The 18,614-nt window shown below is 35.2% G+C and overlaps 6 protein-coding genes across 6 annotated transcripts; 4 read left to right on the forward strand and 2 right to left on the reverse strand.

Moving 5' to 3' along the window:
* Positions 1-280: 280 nt before the first annotated feature.
* PHYBLDRAFT_74883 (glycoside hydrolase family 28 protein) lies at positions 281-1,900 on the forward strand. The gene is made up of 3 exons (XM_018443037.1): positions 281-1,167; positions 1,236-1,421; positions 1,536-1,900. Exons 1-3 carry the CDS (start codon positions 380-382, stop codon positions 1,702-1,704), a joined length of 1,143 nt encoding a protein of 380 aa, XP_018291364.1. The 5' UTR covers positions 281-379; the 3' UTR covers positions 1,705-1,900.
* Positions 1,901-3,313: 1,413 nt separating this feature from the next.
* PHYBLDRAFT_155435 (hypothetical protein) lies at positions 3,314-6,130 on the reverse strand (the record flags this gene model as incomplete). Its single annotated transcript, XM_018433404.1, has 3 exons — positions 3,314-3,337; positions 4,717-5,865; positions 5,927-6,130. The coding sequence occupies 3 exons, from the start codon at positions 6,128-6,130 to the stop codon at positions 3,314-3,316; spliced, it is 1,377 nt and encodes a 458-aa protein (XP_018291365.1).
* A 523-nt stretch (positions 6,131-6,653) lies between these two features.
* PHYBLDRAFT_145722 (hypothetical protein) lies at positions 6,654-8,536 on the reverse strand (the record flags this gene model as incomplete). The annotated part of the gene is made up of 7 exons (XM_018431522.1): positions 6,654-6,810; positions 6,994-7,180; positions 7,261-7,492; positions 7,607-7,650; positions 7,754-7,920; positions 8,209-8,325; positions 8,442-8,536. 7 exons carry the CDS (start codon positions 8,534-8,536, stop codon positions 6,654-6,656), a joined length of 999 nt encoding a protein of 332 aa, XP_018291366.1.
* Positions 8,537-9,220: 684 nt separating this feature from the next.
* On the forward strand, positions 9,221-11,653 carry PHYBLDRAFT_65935 (hypothetical protein; the record flags this gene model as incomplete). Its single annotated transcript, XM_018441560.1, has 7 exons — positions 9,221-9,572; positions 9,728-9,798; positions 9,925-9,966; positions 10,043-10,175; positions 10,363-10,577; positions 10,746-11,089; positions 11,215-11,653. The coding sequence occupies 7 exons, from the start codon at positions 9,221-9,223 to the stop codon at positions 11,651-11,653; spliced, it is 1,596 nt and encodes a 531-aa protein (XP_018291367.1).
* A 1,792-nt stretch (positions 11,654-13,445) lies between these two features.
* On the forward strand, positions 13,446-14,823 carry PHYBLDRAFT_168686 (hypothetical protein; the record flags this gene model as incomplete). Its single annotated transcript, XM_018435918.1, has 4 exons — positions 13,446-14,106; positions 14,202-14,304; positions 14,380-14,627; positions 14,729-14,823. 4 exons carry the CDS (start codon positions 13,446-13,448, stop codon positions 14,821-14,823), a joined length of 1,107 nt encoding a protein of 368 aa, XP_018291368.1.
* A 1,124-nt stretch (positions 14,824-15,947) lies between these two features.
* On the forward strand, positions 15,948-17,210 carry PHYBLDRAFT_155437 (hypothetical protein; the record flags this gene model as incomplete). Its single annotated transcript, XM_018433405.1, has 3 exons — positions 15,948-16,244; positions 16,308-16,454; positions 16,503-17,210. 3 exons carry the CDS (start codon positions 15,948-15,950, stop codon positions 17,208-17,210), a joined length of 1,152 nt encoding a protein of 383 aa, XP_018291369.1.
* Between the last annotated feature and the right edge of the window lie 1,404 nt (positions 17,211-18,614).

Below are 18,614 nucleotides of genomic sequence, written 5' to 3' on the forward strand. Positions count from 1 at the left end.
TGAAAAGAAAAGGAACAAGAGCAAGACACCTACTTGTTTACTAAGATAGATCCTTCGTAGAATTTTGCTTTCTTTTGCTAATAGTTTGAGCTCTTCGATATTTCCGAGTGGATCATTAATGTCCTTTGATGTTCAGTTCCATTAACGGCTTCAAGCAATGAGCTGATAATTTACATTAATAAAGCATTAAAGTCAGAATATATTAATATGAAGGATGAAAAAGTATATATATATATATATATATATATATATGTAAGCTAGTAAACTTGATTTTATTTATCTTTATCCTCCCTCACACTCACACTCACACTCATACCCACACCTCTCCTTATCTTTACATTTACCCTACTTCATCTCTTTTCTCACATTCAAATTCGTTATGCGTTTCTTTGGTATCAGCTCAATTGCCTCGGTTCTTTTATTGGCCGTTAGCACTACTCAGGCCGCAACTGTATGCACTGTCAAGACTTCAAGCAGTGGAGATGACTCTGTCTCGATCAATGCTGCATTTGCAGCCTGTAAGAACGGCGGTACTGTTGTGTTTCCTGCCGGAGCTACTTTCAACATGAAGTCTGTTGTGTCTGCCACTGGCCTGAGTAACGTCAAGGTTGAGTTTGGATCGACTGTCAACCTGCCTGCCTACAACACCGCCTTTGAGTCCGCAATTGCCTATTTTTATCTTGCCGGTGATAAGATCAACTTCTCTGGAAAGGGTACCTTTTACGGAAACGGTCAGGCGTGGTACAATGCTGTCAACAGAAATGCTCCTGTGGTGTTTAAGCCAAAGGCTACCAACTCTTACTTTGGTGGCTTTACAATCAAGCAAGCTCCCCGGGCACACTTTAGTATCAATGGATGCAGCAATACTATTTTTGAGAACCTGACCATCAATACCGTTTCTTCTAAAGCAAGCTATCCTGCCAAGAACACTGATGCGTTTGATGTTTCTGGATCGACCGGGATCACTATCCGCAACTCTAACATTGTTAACGGCGACGACTGTATTGCTGTCAATGGTGGTGTCAGTGGCTTGACTGTCTCTGGCCTTACCTGTACTGGAAGCCACGGTTTCAGTGTCGGATCCCTCGGCAAGGATGGCAAGACTGATGTTGTCTCCAACTTGAATTTCTTGAACAACAAGTGTATCAACTGTCAAAATGGTGTCAGGTAATTAATTTATTTTTGGCAGCTAGTAGTACACATATTCACACACAAAACCATATCTTGTTATCTAGAGTTAAGACCTGGCCTGGAGGAAAGGGTAGCGTTACTGGTGTCAAGTTTGACAACATTAGCCTTCAGAATGTCGATAATCCTATCATTATTACAACACACTACTGTGATAATGAAAAGTCATCCAGCTGCAATTCTGCAAGTACCTCTTTGAGTATCAGTGGTGTCACTCTCAACAACATCTATGGGTAAGTACGAAGAAACAATTGTAAATTTCTGTAAAAACAGCTCTTTCAACCACTACCATCATCATCGTCAATATTATAATAATTATTAATATTATATATTGATTTCTTGTGCAGAACTGTGTCTTCCACTGCAAAGGAACCTATTGTCAACATCAACTGCTCCACAGGTAGCCCTTGTAAGAGTGTCACCCTTACCAACATTAATGTCACTCCTGCATCCAACACTCCCAAAAACATCTGCACCAATCTTAGTGGATCATCTTCTATCTCTTACTGCAAGTAATGGGGTCAATTGGCGGCATGATTAGATAGTATATGTCCTGTGGGAAACATGTTCATTATATACATTTAGAAACATTTTCTTATATTTTAATATACCTTTACATATATCATCATTACTATCCAAAAAAAAATTGTGTGTGTGTGTGCCTATATAATACCGAATGTGATACAATAAATTACCAAGCCTTTTATCTGATAAAACACACAGACATTCGAAAGTATTCCAAAAAGATTCTTTCAAGCCATAATTATTAACGGGTCATTCAAGCCAACTCTTTTTTGTAGACTGATTTGTGGCTATTTGGATCTAAGCTCAAATCAAAATCTAACTTGTGTATCAAAACACAAAACCTTTTTGCTAAAAATATGATACTAAACCTCTCAACAGTTTGTTTCTTATGACATTAGGCCCTTGCCTTTCCAAAACGTTTTAATATTACATATTACTCAAGTATAATAAAGAAGATATATATGTATATATACACATCATTTATAGTGTATTTAAGTGACTATTTATTTCAGCAGAATACAAGATATATAAACACAGTATTACTGTATCATAATCATAATAAGGATCTTGCTTGATATAGTCCTACATAGTATGTACTTCAAAATGATGAGCATCCTCGCCATTTAGGTTCAAAGCCCTTAAAGCTTATATATTGTGCCACTTTCAAAAAAAAACACATAAATACTATGTCTTCCCAACGGGTTTCCAGCTCTTATAATCAAACAAATATTAACTAAAGATCCTTCTACCTATTTTTGTTCTTCTATTCCTCCACTGTATATTTTATATTTCTGCGTGGCTATACTGTAAAATGTTTCTACAGATATTCCCGTTTACCTTATGCATTCTACTATTGGCGTCTACACCCGAATGTAAAGCAGACAAGGACAATGGCAGCAAATTTTCAAACGTTGTAAGCCTAAGAAATCGACTAGTAGACGATAAAAAAAAGAAGAAGATGATCCTGATTACTACAGAAATGGAGGATATCTAGCCGCCTTTCTTCATATAATGGGTCCCGAAAAGGCAAAGAAAATTAAGCATTGTATCCTAGCCAAATCTTTGATTATAGGCCGGGATAATGAATCTTATCCCAAAGAAGGCTTGGACACACTTGAACGGAGGAATGTTGGAGGACCTGGGGCAGCCTGTAATGACCAATGCCAAATACAAAAACGGCCCACGATATGGACGATAGCCCATATATTGAAATACTTATTACACTTGGGCAGCTACTTTTTACGACTGTTGAATGCATGAGACCAAACTTAGACAGATTGGCTAAGATTATTATGATTATATACACTATAATGTCAATCCTTCAGGCAGTTTCTCTCATTGTACTCCATAAGCAAACAAAGGCGTTTAGCATTATTGCAGATGATACCCTTTCTCTTCTTTACCCCAAACCCTTGGGTTCTGTAACTGAAGACGAATTTTTATATTCTAGCGGAAGAGTAATCGAGCGGTTTCTACTGGAAGGAGTAATGGTCTTTTTGGTTGGCGAGTATACGGGTTGGTTACAATAGCCATAGTGTAACAAAATGGCTTGCAATTTCCTAGGTTATTAGTCCTCTGTTTTTCACTTTATTGTTAAATGCTACTTCTTTTGTTGATGTATTTGCTGTACTAAATTTGTCATCATTATACATATTCTTTATAAGTTTTGATTAATATTTGACCAATCGATATATATAAAAAAAAAGTTCCTTTTAAAGTAAGCTTTATTACTTAAATTAAACACACTTTTAGGAATACAGTTTTGCTGTCAAGTAAAGTTAGATAAGCTAGTATGGGAGAGCTGGAGAGGCTTTTTATTTTTTGATTGATTTGGTGGAATATTATTATTGTCTATAGTCTGTGTAAATGAAATGAAAACATTACTTGAGTACTTAATCCCTCTAGGAAAATCTTAAAAAAACATAGAACCTTGATACTATTTAGTCTGTTTTTTTTTAACTTCTAATAATAGGAGAAGTAGTAGTAAAGGCTGTGTTTAAGGTAGCTGGATATACTAATCAAATAAAAGTAAAAGATCTAATATTCAGCAAACGATATTTAAGCCATAAAATTTAGTGATAACAAGACCAGAGAATTGGGAATTAAAAAGTGAACACTTGATATCAATTCACTACAACTTTGACATATCTTCCTTTTCATTCAACTACTTTCAGATGTCCAGGTTCGTTCGCTTCTTTATCTTTTCGAATAGCAAAAGAATATTCTACTGCTTTTTGTTTTACTGATATATATATATATATATATAAGGGGAAGCCGGAGAAGAATATAAGAAAGGCACAGATAAATTTAATTTATTAAGATCAATGATCAATGTATATATACTAGTGATTTGATTTTGGTTTAATGCATTGAGAAATAAACATAGTGAGAATTAGTACTACAAATAGAGTAAGATGGGAGAGGCATTTTGACTGAATAAATATTTGTAACATGTACGTATATGCATATGTGCAATTGAGTGAGTGAGTGAGTGAATTAGTGAACGAGTGCATTAACTACTTTCTACTAAATATAGATAATGACTCTACATACACATTAACATTAACATTCAAATTCACATTCAAATTCATGCATTATCTTTACATGTAAATGGGCCGGCGTAAATAGTTTAAACATAGTGTAATCAATTAATAATAATAAAAAAAGGTTTAAACAATATAAAAAAAAAAGAAAGAAAAAATACTAAAAAAAAAATACTAAAAAAAATAATAGAATAAGAAGCTAAAGAGGGTATTATATTATGAATTATTATGAATTATTAGTAAGAAAAGAATAAAAAGATATATAAAAGATAGGTTTAAATATTGAGGGGGGTGGTTACTTTGAAACCATAAAGATATCTTGGATTGACCCTTATTGTTGTTGTTGTTGTTGTTTCTTGGCCGCTGTCCTTTAATGGGAGTGTTCCTTTTCAGAGGTGATTCCAATCTGATCGTCGGAAATGGCTCCTTGTGGATAATCCTGGGGATGGACCTCCTTGACCTCCTCCTTCACTATCTGTTGCGCACCAGTCATAGGATCTACGGTTACAATCTTGTCGACGTGATAATAAGCAACCTCACCGATCTCTGCGGCATCCAGGCCAAGGATCTCAGTCTCGGGATCAACACGGAGCGAAAGACCGGGAATGTGGTCCATGATAAAGAGAATCAGGTAAGTGATGCAGAATGACCAGGCAGCACCAGCAGTGGCGTCAGCAAACTGGTAGCCAATCTGGACCCAGTGGTGGTTCATCCAGCCGCCTGCAATCTCAGTAGCACCGTCAAGACCGGCAATGTAAGACTCGGCAAAGATACCGGTCAGGATACTTCCGACATAGCCACCAACACCGTGCAGGGCAAACACATCCAGAGCATCGTCATACTTGAGCCAGTGCTTGAGGTAGACGGCCATGTTGCAGGCAACCGCACCAATGAAACCAATCGCCACCGCAGGTCCGGGTCCAACGAAACCAGCCGCAGGAGTGATGGCAACCAGGCCAGCAATCGCACCAGAGCAGAAGCCAAGGGCAGAGAATTTACGCTCGACACGGTAATCGATGCACATCCAGGTGATCGCACCCACAGCAGCAGCAAGGTTGGTTACAACAAATGCCATGCAGGCACGCAAGTTTCCTGCCAGACCAGATCCACCGTTGAAGCCAAACCAGCCGAACCAGAGGAAAGTTGTGCCAAGGATGACATTGGACATGTTGTGGGGCTTGAACTCATTAACCTGGTTGGTTCCTCCTTGACCCTGGCGGCGTCCGAGAACAAGGGCGTAGGCAAGACTGGCAAATCCACTCGAGATATGGACAGGGGTTCCACCTGCGAAATCAAGTGCACCGAGCTTGGCACTCCAGCCATTGGGGTTCCAGGTCCAGCAGGCAATGGGATCGTAGACAATGGTGGACCAGATAAAGATAAAGATGATCATCGGCAAGAGGCGGCCGCGTTCGGCAGCTGACCCGATGGCCAAGGCGGGTGTGAGGGCGGCGAACATGCACTGGTAGATGCAGAAGACGAGGTCGGGGACGCTGCTGCTGCCGATTGATGGGTCGCCGAGAACGTTGCGCAAAAAGGCGTTGTCGAGGTTGCCGATAAAGACACTTGCGCCTTTACTGAAAGTCAAACTGAATCCCCAAATAAACCACTGATAAGATGCGATCGTTAATTAGTAAAAAAAAATCAATAATCATTGTTTAATTATTTACCTGACAGGTTACTACGACTAGTGATAGTACACAGCACATTATAAGTGAAAGGGCGTTCTTTGAGCGTGCCATTCCTGAATAAAAGTATCCAATGCCAGGAATCATGAGCCAGACAAGGGCTGTACAGGTAAGAATCCAGGCAATGTCGCCTGCATTAAACTCGGAAGCATAAGGAGCCGGTGTTTCTGCTGCTTCTGGATCCATATGATTCTTATGTTTATTATTTTAAATCAAGTTGAAAGGAACAAATAAAGGAAAAAGAAGAAGAAGTATTTTGGTTTTTGAGTGATTTTCTTTTATAGGATTGATCGATCAATTTTATACTACAGTATAATTTGATACATATGTAATATACTTAAAGATAAGCCAGAATTTTATTTTATTTTATTTTGTATTTCTATTTTATGATTGTTCTGGTCTTGTTTTCTTTTCTTTGCACAACCAAAAGACATAGATAAGTTGATAGGCAATCCTGGGTTTTAATTGACTCGAAAGAATAGGTATTTTATGAGGTGGATCAGTCTGAGGTTGGTTGGACAAAGCTGTCCAAAAGAAGCAAAAAGACAAGAACACAGCTTTATCTTTGCCTTTTCTTTATTTATTTTTTCCTCTTATCGCTATCAGTCAACCGAAACTGCTTTTGGAATCTTTTTTATTTTATTTATTTATATCTCTTTGTGTGTGTATTAAATAATAATACAAAGAAAATTGACCTTTTTTTTTTTAATCAGTAAATTGCCCACAAACTGATACGCGCATCTTTACCACCAGAGATGAGCCAATTGCAGTCAGATTGTGTACCAAATGCCACACAATAAGCACTTTCACGATGGTAGGTCAGAATTGCAAGTGGACGCAGACTTGAACAAGAAAAGACCCTGATCCTATAAATATAAATACGCACATACATAGAAAGTAAGAGTGTGTGAGTACAAGAGATAAGTAATAAAAAAAAAAGGAAATCTTGTTTTACTGAATTTGGAGAGAGAGAGATGGAGGAAGAAAAATAGGGTATTTTTTTTTGTTTTTGTTTTTGTTTCAAAACACACACACACACACACACATACTTTCCGTCATGACCGGCAGTGGCAAAGATCTTGTTGTCCGGACGCACGGCCACAGCCGCAATACCGGACTTCTTCAAGGCTATTTGATTTAAAACATCACCCGATTGAATAGAGTATTTGATAATCTGGTTGTCAGCTGATGTCGAGACAACCCAGGTATTTGATCGGTCCACTGCCATACTCAATACTATCATACAGATTAGAAATGGTTAAATTATCAAAGCAAAATATATATTCTTTTGGTTTTGTTTAACAAATCAGACTCACCAGGCTGCTTGTGTTTCTGTACATCCCATACCAAACTGGCCACACGCTGTATCACATCACAAAACCACATGCTTACAGAACCATCTTCGTATCCAACCAGTAACCATATCTTTTCCTCTTTTTCAACTAGTTCAACTGCCATGCACAGGCCCTTTTTTGAAAGACCAGCAGTGGTACCGAGTCCAATGGTTCTGATAGCCCATTTCCTAAGGGTGAGATCATAAATATCCACCTAGATTCATAGTAAAATAGTAATTAAATACCTATACATTTATTGTGACTAGCCGATCAAGTGGTGAATGATATATAAGATATACAATAATATCACTATTTGCTTGTAACTCACGAGAGGTGTGTCTCCATTTGAAGGAAATGCCAGAAGAACACTGTCTTTTTTTTATATATATTTTGTTTGATTAACAAATAAAGTAAAAAATTGATAACGTTTTGTGATAACAAGATTTTAGATTATTATTTTTGTTTTGGTTGGTACCTGGAATGATGCACAGAGAGAACTTGCAGAAATTAAGTGAATCATAAGGAATATGAAATACCAAGGTTGGTGGCTTGAGATTCTGAGCATCAGATACAGAAACCACTACTGCTATTTCTTCCAGGTCAGGTAGCTGCCACACTTGAATCTTATCATCTCTCCCTTGGCTTTAACATAAATATACATAATTATATATACAGCCACACATTCAAAATACAAGCACATTGCACAGTTCAATTCAATTCAATTCAATTCAATTGAATCCAAAATAAGATCAAAATCAAATTCAAATAGTAATAAAATATATTGAGAAAGAAAGAGAATGATTTGTATTATATAAATATGATATTGTTCTTTCTTTATTGAATAATTTGTTCATATTACTTTTCTTCTTTTTTTTTTTTTACTATTAACATGCAGTAGATTTGCAATATCTTGCTATATAAAGTATTTACCTCACCAGTCGATCCTTATACACCTTTACACACAGGCAACTCTCTTCATGAGCCTTCCACTTCAATACTGGACGGCGGGTTTTCATTTTCCACACTATAATAATTCCATCTCCATCTCTATAAACCATAAATACACCCACGCATAGATAATGAATAAGCAAGTGAGTGGATGAGTGAGTGAGTCTATAATTATTATCAAATGAGATGAGATGAGGTGTAATTCTTATTAATACCCTGATGCAATAAACTGGTCATCTCCAAAATAACACAATGTGTTTATTGCTGCTTGGTGGCCACGGAATATGTATTGCGGTGTAGGTGGATTCATGCTATTATTAATATTTTACTTTAAGCAGCAATACCAATAGTTATTGTGTATATATATATAAGTAAGTAAGTAAGTAAGTGAAGAAATACAAGAATATTATTATTAATTTACTGGTTTGATAGTAGTATATTTAATATATGTATATGTGGGTTAATGGTGGTGGTGGTGGTCTATTAGTTTTGAGTCTGGCTTTCTATCTTACTTTTGTGACCATTTGTGTGGCTTGTTCATTGTCCGTTTTTTCGTCTAATGCATTTTTATTGACTATTAATTTTCATATATATGTATTATGTATTATATTATATATAAATAATTGAAATATAACAAGGTAAAGAAGAAGTAGACTATATATATCAATTCATATATAGTTATAGGTATATCATTAAGAGCAGTACAATATGATACAGTACTATCTATCAATCTATAATTTTTAAATAAATTTTTCATTTGAAGTTTTATTTTATTTTATTTAAATAAAATAAAAAAAAGACACACACACATTATTTTCTATATATTTTATTTTTTTTATTTGAATTTTTTTTTTATTAATAAAATTTAAAGTGTCCTCGATCTTGTTTAAAAAAGATCATTTAAGCAACAGCAGAAAAAAAAATAAAAAAATAGAAAAAAAAATAGGCATTCACCACCACTAGAACCTTTCTCTCTCTTTTTTTTTCATTGACGATGCCTGACGCCTTCTTTTCCAGTAGCCGCAAGCGAAAGACCACTTCTACCAACAATACTACTTCGACTACCAAAAGAGGTGGTAAATCAGCACCACCAAAAAGACAACGCTCCCAACCTTCTTCAAACAACAACAACACTACCGGTAGTGGCAAAAAATTGCTCGTCAACAAAAACAAAAACAAAAAAGATAGCGACGATGAAGACGACAATGAACCTAGCAACATTGATGACATGAACCTAATGGCCTCCGATGAGGATTCCTCGGAAGAAGAAATCGAAGAAACTGCAGCCGAGAAACGTGTTCGTCTTGCCAAAGCTTACCTTAACAAAATCCAAGACAGTCTTGAAGGTTAGACTTTTTTTTTGTATTGACTAAAAAGAATGATCCCGGATTCATATACACACACACAAAACATAAAAGAAGGGAAAAAGAGCTAAACGTTGACATTTTGGCATTGACACTGACATTACAATAACACAATATATATATATATATATATATAGATGATCTTGATGGATTTGATGCCGCAGATCTCGATAGAGATCTCATTGCAGATCGCCTTAAAAAGGATGCGGTAAGGTTAAAAATTTTTTTAGATATATATGTATATGTATTAATGTGCATATTTACTCGAGGATATTAGCAAATAATTAAATAATATACATATTCAACAATTTATTGATCGAATTTTATTTTGCAGGATGAAATTGCAGGCAAACTTCACAGACGTGTCGCTGATCTTGTAAGACTTCAAATTATACTATATGCTCACAATGGATCAATTAATCAGTCAATTTAACTTTGTATAACTATCACAGTACGATTTTGAAGCAATAGACGATTCAAGCATCAAAACATGTCGTGGACATCAGTTGGCTGTCACTGCAGTAGCATTGTCTGAGAATGGCTCGATTATTTACACTGGTTCAAAAGATGGATCTATTATCAAATGTGAGGATACAACAAAATAGTGAAAATATTGGACAAGTTAACGAGTGAAGAAAAGGGAGGATGGGCAAATGAATGAATGGACAGCAATACACAACCATACATGAAAAAAAAAAATAGAGAGAGAGAGAGAATGCTGGAATTTATGAGGGTTATATATTGACAAAATACCTGTTTATTAATTCTGTAGGGGACGTAAAAACTATGAAGAAACTTCATACATTCCCTGGTGGACGTAAAGGTGTCAAGGACTTTGTAGGCCACACAGACCATGTTCTTTCACTTGCATTAAGCTCAGACAATCAGTACTTGGCAAGTGGTGGTAAAGACAAGATTCTGAACATTTGGTCTGTCAAGGATAACCAACGTATTTCATCATTCACACATCACAAGGATGCTGTTTCGGTAGGTTTAAATTTATTTATTTTATTTCAGTATATATAAAAGTGTTTAAAGAATCGGTGTGCATTGGACATTGGATATTGGATATTGTATTAAACACATATAAAATCAAATAAAATCAATTAAATTAAATATTATTATTATTATTATTATTGTTCTATGAAAAAAAAGGGCTTGGTATTCCGTAAAGGATCAAACCAACTTTACTCAGCATCTCACGATCGTACCATCAAATTGTGGAATATCGACGAACGCACCTACATAGAAACCTTGTTTGGACACCAAGACCAAATCACAGCCATTGATACCCTTGGTCGAGAACGTTGTATGACTACGGGTGGACGTGACAAGACAGCTCGCCTGTGGAAGATTGTAGAAGAGTCACAGTTGGTCTACAGAGGTGGTGTCACAACTAAGATCACCGATGGTGAAGAGGTCAGATCTTTCACCGAAGGATCTATCGATTGCCTTGCACAATTGGATGAGGATATGTTTGTTACTGGTGGTGACAGTGGGTAAGTTTTGAACCGATGAAAGAATAAAAAATATAGGGAAAATGGGAGTGGGCAAAGGGTTAAATAGTAATACCATAAATCTTACTCTTTTCTTTAACAAAAAAAAATATTTCTTTCTTTCTTAGTACTCTTTCATTGTGGGATATCAACCGCAAGAAACCAACATTTAGCTTTGGCGCTGCTCACGGCCTCAAGGTAGTCAAGAGTGAGTCAGAGGGAGACATCAAGACACCATATTGGATCACAGCTCTTGCAAGCCTACGATACTCGGATTTGTTGGTTTCTGGATCTTGGGATGGTTTTGTGCGTATCTGGAAGCTTTCGAAAGACAACAAGAACCTGTCACAGATTGGCCAGATCCCTGTCGAGGGTGTGGTGAACAGCATTCAGATCAAGACCGTCTTCCCATCAAATCGCACACTGCTTGTCATTGGTGTCGGACAGGAACTGCGGTCGGGTCGTTGGGTCAGACTCAAGGGAGTCAAGAACTGCACAAAAGTAATCGAACTTCCAACATTCAAGTCCAAGTCCAAGACAGAGACCGAAACCGAAACCGCACTATAAATCCCTTAATCAAAGAGCATTTTTTTATATAAAAAAAAACCAAAACCAAAATCAAGTCATTTTTTTTTACAATAAATATATATATATACAAGAATTAAAGAAATCTAAAATATATATATAGAAAGTCATTTAAAATAATAGTATTTTTTTTCATTTTTATTCATTCATTTAAATTATTGAACCAAATAGACAAATATTTGTAATTATCAAATTTGATATCTCTACACAATACAATATTTTTTTTTCATCCTTTCTCTCTCTCTCTTTCTCTCCTTCTATTGGCTGTGACTTCAGTGATTATCTAGTGAATTGATCATAGTACAAGTGGCAAAAAGAGGAGAATCTTTTTGGGTTTAATCTAATGAATGTATATCTTTCTTATCGACTAATCTCATCAGAATATATTTATATTTATCCATGCTTTTATGCACAAGAGCACATTTGGTTTTTGGTTTTTTGTTTTGTTACAATTGTGATATGGGTTACACTTGTACAATTTGAGGGTTAATTTTTTTTTATCTGTAGATATAAATATTTCCATCTCTCTTATCAACGCTCTCTTTTATTTTATTTGTTGGTAACCAATTAACTTATTAAAGAGCATGTGCTTTGTCACTCAAAAAATAATCTATATACACTCTTTTCCGGAAATTATTGGTACAAAAAAAATCAATTTGGTGCAAAAGTGGAATACACCAAAAAAAAAAAGATGGATTAAGCAGAGAAATGGATAGAAAATTGCACCAATAATTTCCGGGAAAGAGTGTATAGCTAATTAAAAGGAGTATACCTTTTAGCTTTTATGTTTTTTGTTTTCAAATAATTATAATTATAATTTGTTCAGCCATGTATTTTATTCTTTTTTACATGATAATACTAACAGGCAGAATATTACAGGATAGCTTGATTTCATTCAAATGTATATAAATACACACACACAAGAAATAAAATAAATAAAGGAACCTAATCGACAGTGGTGTTATACAAGTGTCAAACCCTTATATTTATATGATATATAAATATAAATATATATATAGTCAAGGCTTTTTATTTAAAAGAATATATTAACGTTTGTTCATGTGGTAGAAAGTGGGGGAGTAGAAGGAGAAGTAGGAGGAGGGAAAGTCTATATTTCCTGGTAAATGATAAAATATTAACCAGAATGTTGACTTGTCGATCCTTTTTATTGTTTGTGAAGTTTATTTGAAACAGACATTCTATACCCCTTCAACAAAACCTTTTCTTTTACTAAAATACACATTCTTGTCTATACATGTCAACAATCAATATTTGAGTAAATAAAACAGTATATATCTTAGCAACAGTTTTGAGAGGTTTTTCTTTCTTTAGAGAAAACAAATTAAAATAAGCAAGTGTCTTGATCTCTTCCATATCAACGTTTTTATGTTGAAATCTGATTTGCATGAGATTGTCGTTATTAAGTCCTATTAATCATACTTTTGAGAATATTTGCAAAGATCATTATATTTTTATTCTTGTCAGGAAGTACCTGTAAAGTTTTATAAAAATTTAAATAACTCCCTCAAGTTGCCTAGGAAATTTGTATTGAGATGCTAAGAACTTAAGATAAATATCTCTTGTTCCAAGGAAAATGTTCTGTAAATTGAAACAATAATCAAAATGACTTGTAAAATTATGACTTTTCTTATTTTCGGGTAGGTGCGTTTTCTTTGTCTTATTTCCTGGTAGATAAGCCTCATTTTTTTTAGTTAATACTTTATCATATACCAGGAAATATAGACGTCCTTTTTTTTCACTTTCATTAGCACTAATGAACCAGAATTTATTGTTCGCCCTGCTCGAAGAATTAAAAGAATCCAACAGAGTCCTCATCTCTAGCCAATCTGAACTTCTCTCGGAAATAAATGACATTCGTAAAGAAAATGCAGCCATTAGTGAAAAGTTGGACAAGCTTCAGGAAGATCTTTCTCAGTGGGATAAACTCGACTTTTCTTTGAAATCCCCTTACGATGTTCCTGCCTCTCTAAAGGAAGTTGGAGTATTTTCCGACATGCTATACCCTCAAAGATGCCATTCTGATCCGAGAGATGAAGATGGACAAAGAAGGCAGTTTGGCTGGGGACTTTACAAGCAACTTGCCTGGGATGTTCTCGGACCCTCTGCCAAACGCCTTTCTATTGAAGACCTTGGAATTTGTATTGACAATGTTCGAAGAAGTCACATGATAAATTCCGTAATTGACAGGGTGAACAAAGAGCATGACATAGATGAGAATACTACATGGGGTAGTCTTTCGCTCCGTGCACAGAACAGTGCCGCGCTTTATCTGGAAGAACTGGCAGCTCCTCATTTACCACTGAGAGCTTGTGTTGGAAATTGGGGTGCAAAGATGATGCTGAGAAAGTTTTGGAATAATGGCCTACAGGATTCTAAGCAGACTTCCAATGACAATACAAATAGCTCAAAGTCTGGTAGAATTATCTTTTATTTTTTATTTTTAACTGTTGCCATTCATAATATTTATATCTTTTCTTTGGGGGTGATTTATATGGAATTGTTTTCAAAGATCATGCAGTACTCGATCATACAGCCGACTTTTTACAATCCATCCCTCGATCACAGTTTAATACGTTTGCACCACAAAATATGCCATTGGATCATCTAATGGGGTAAGTTAAAATACAAACCAGTGTGTATAACTCAATCGGAAAAGCCTATATTAACTGATTTATATTTCAATTTAGATCAGAAACCTATAGACATATAGATGGTTCAGTGAACAGCATGCTCGCAATAGATTCTTTTAGACAACCATTCACTGAATCTCCGTATCTAACAGCTACAAGCAGGCATGTAAACCCATTAATTCCGGGCTGTGATAATGAGGGGCCTTCCAAAAAAGACAAGAAGTCATATCGTAAATCTCGTAAAGTCTTATCTGGAAAGAGTGGAGTTAAAAAGTCAAGAGGCATTTCACTAAACAACACTATCGGTAAGTATCAATTGAAACAAATGTTTATGATACTAATTATGTATGTATATATATATATATATACATGTATATGTATATTATTATTATTACTTTTAAAAAAGTGCTTAATAAAGATACCAATAAAACGGTGTCAACTCGAAAGCAACGTTCTGATAAAGGAAAGAAACGCACCGCACACAATCCCCAAATTTATTAATGTCTTTAAACCATGTCCAAGTAAATAAAGAATGGCTTGAAAACAAACAAGCAAAAGTGTGATTTAGCGATGTGCGGATTGTATTTTAAACAGTGTATAATTTATGACCATGTGGTTTAATAGCTTAATGTTTCTTGCCTCTCAAAAACTACCTTAATTAGATTCTTTAAGTACGATAGGGCCAACCTACTTTTTTCTTTAAGAAGAAAAAATAGGGTAGTATTTAGCTTGACATGTCCTTACACAGTCAATTTGCTAAACATGATGCTAGTAAAAATAAATAAATACAATAGCGGTAGACAGGTGAAAATGTTTTTATTGTGGGTTATTCTAGCCCTTGCAGACTTTAGCATTTAGGCGACCCAATGACAACTGAGTAATAATTAAAAACAATAAGAGCAACCTCCTAAATATGAGGGGGGATGAAAAAATAAGCAAAAATGAAAGATAAATAAAGGAGAAAAAAAGTATCGTACAAGGCATGAAAAAGGTTAATAGTCAGCGAAAAATTAAGAGAGCACGTAAAAAAAAACCTTCCCAGTAGGGGAAAATGCATCTGTCTACTGCTAATACAAAGAACAATACCATAAGTGGTCTCATGGAATTCAGCTTTTCATTTTTGATGTGTGTATATATATTTGACCTTTTTGTATTTGGACTATATTCTATTTAGTTTCTGTGATAACGAATTTTAGGAAACTGTCGAGGGCACTTTAAGCTTAAATCTTGAAACAAAACATGCTTGTCAAGAATATGGCTAGTACAGAAAACCCACTAGCAAAAAATTATAGCTTAAAAATAAAATCTGTATTTGCATCAATGCTAACGAGACTTTCGTTTTTTTTTATTAAAACTAGTGTTACAACAATAATACTCTCTACAATCAACACACAAACATATATTATCAAATTTAATCCGACAATATAGTTTAACTAGTTTGTAAATGTATGAATAAGCCAAGTGAGTACATTTTAAAGTTCCCTCCTTAAATATTGTATATAAATCCAGCATCGATAAATAGTATTCTTCATTCATAAGTATCTCTGCATTCTGTACAAATTACTTTTATAATCATGACGGAGAACGAGAAAAAAGCCGTTAAAGTAGTTGGTACTGCACCTACAATGAACAAGAAAAGTGGAGAGGAGTGGGAGATTGCCGAAATTTCCATCCGAGAGATACGTAGCATTATCCCTGCTCATTGTTTTGAGCGCAACACCTTTCGTTCTTTCGCATATCTATTTAAGGACCTATTCTATGTTGGAGCACTGGTATATTGTGCTAGCTCGATTGGCAATATATCATTTGCCCCACTTCGCCTTGTTTTGTGGCCTGTGTATTGGTTTCTACAGAGTGCTGTCTGTACTGGTCTTTGGATGATATGCCATGAATGTGGACACCAAGCATTCAGTTCTTCAAAGGTAATTTTAATTGTACAAGTCTAGAAATCTTACATTTACTAACAGCTTGTCTATATAAAATAGGTTTTATGTGATGGTGTTGGAATGGTTGTTCATAGCTTCATGCTCGTTCCCTATTACTCCTGGGCAATTACTCATGGCAAACACCATAACACAATTGGGCATGTTACTAGAGATAAGGCAAATATTTGTCATAAAGACCAATATCATGTGTGAAGATAAAAGAAAACTAAGACCTGTTTTATTGATATTTATTAGAATCATATACCCAAACTACGCTCATCTACGGGTCTACCTCCTCTCGCTGAAGACCCAGAGATCGATGGTCCTCATAGCATCTTGGAACACGCACCTTTTGTTGAACTCCTGCGACTTTCTTTCTTTCTTTTTGTTGCATGGCCTTACTATATGCTATTTCACACTCCCGGAGATACGACAAGAGAACGATGGGTCTCTCACTTTAATCCAAATTGTTTCATATTTGATAAAAGCCAATATTGGCAGGTGGTACAGTCTATAATCGGCGTCCTTATAATGCTTGGGGTATTGATCGGCCTAGGAAGCATTTATGGACTGATCAATATAATAAAATTCTATATAATTCCTCATATCCTTACCCATGCCTGGATGATTACGATTACATACATCCAGCACACAGCTCCTGAGTTACCCCACTACGATTCTGAGGTCTGGAGCTACCAGCGTGGAGTTGCTCTCACTGTCGATCGATCATATGGTGCTTTTCTGGATCACGTCTTCCATCACATTGGAGATACACACTTTCTTCATCACGTTGTACATACTATACCTCACTATCACACTGTAGAGGCTACTGAACATCTCAAAAAAGCTCTCGGGAAGCACTACCGCCGGGACGATACCCCTATTTATAAGGTTTTATTCAATAGCTGGACAAAGTGCAAGTTTGTTGAAAATGAGGGTGCCGTTCGTTTTTATAAAAACTAGATGGACTGGCAGAATCTCAGCTTTTCTTCATTTATATGCCCGGGTACAATGCTTAATGCATTAATTAATATCGAAGGTGCATTCCATAAAGCACAAGTCTATCAATAATAATTATATGAAATAAAAGAGATCTTTATGGCGTTTGCCAGTTAAAAGAAATATTAATGATCGAAAACAAAATAGTCATTATTCTCTTATAAGGAGTCTGGGCCTTAAAGGTTCTTATCGAGTTATGCACCTCTAAGGTTAAAAGGCGGTGGCAATCCTATTTTTTGGGCTTTATATTTTTTTTAATGTTTTTGATATTTTGTATTGATGTATGATAAGCGAATGGGCATTAGACTGAAGGGGAAGGGGGTAAAGAAAACTCAGCAAACAAAAACGGGAGACAAAAGAAGTGACGGAGGCAAGAACCGAAGCACTTAAAAATGGGGCATTGTCAAACACAAAACAATCAATCATCTCTCCCGTTTAGAAGATGCATGTAGAGCATAACAGCAGATCACTAGAATACAAAAGAAAAGGCACCTCTTTAGATACAGTGATTGCTGCCACTTGTATAGTAATTATGTAACCAAAAGTCGTAGTACAATTCTAAAAACAAAATTAATTTATAAGAAAAATGAACTAGCCAGTAAGCTGTTAGGTACTGCCCCCCAAAAGCTGCAAACTGCCCAAAGAAGTAGCGTAGATCATTATTCTACTAGAATTTATTTTTTAATATTCATTAATATTCTATCTTATTCGCTATTCAAAATAGGACTCGTTAAGCTGGAAGATATGTGCCTTGTAAATAGTGGAATTCACTTTGTACATTGTTATTAGATAATTTACGTTAGTTTTTATTTAGAAAAAAATATAAGAATTCTATTGCAAGGTGTAATAAAATAAAGAAGTATAGAGCAGCAAGTAACAAGCAATAATAAAACATTGAAAGCTCAGTATTACGTCTCTTGAAATTAACACTCTGTGTTTTGTACTTATATTTCTCTATACATATATATGTATCTTTCTGTTTATTATAAATTTATTTCAAAATATATTTCATCCAGTATACTAGTATATTTTTGATGCTGGTTTTTCTAGAGTATTATGCCCTGTGGCTACAAATCTACTATAAAAGTGGCGTAAACTGTTATATGTACCGATAATGAATAAAGTATATTCCGGTAAACTCCATACACTTATGGTGCTATCGGACTTACGTATCTATGTATAATAGTATTTTTCAAAAGATATCAACTTTTGCAAAAATGGATTTAATAAAAAAATCCTTGAATATAATTATTAAGCATGCTATTCTCTATAATTCTATTGAAGCGTTTTGTATTAAATTCATTTTTGTAAAAGTTGATACCCTTCAAAGTTTGGGTGTTTTGATAGATTTATTTGCGGAGTTTAACT

The sequence above is a fragment of the Phycomyces blakesleeanus genome (assembly GCF_001638985.1).
Source record: "Phycomyces blakesleeanus NRRL 1555(-) unplaced genomic scaffold PHYBLscaffold_11, whole genome shotgun sequence".
Lineage (NCBI taxonomy): Eukaryota > Fungi > Mucoromycota > Mucoromycetes > Mucorales > Phycomycetaceae > Phycomyces > Phycomyces blakesleeanus.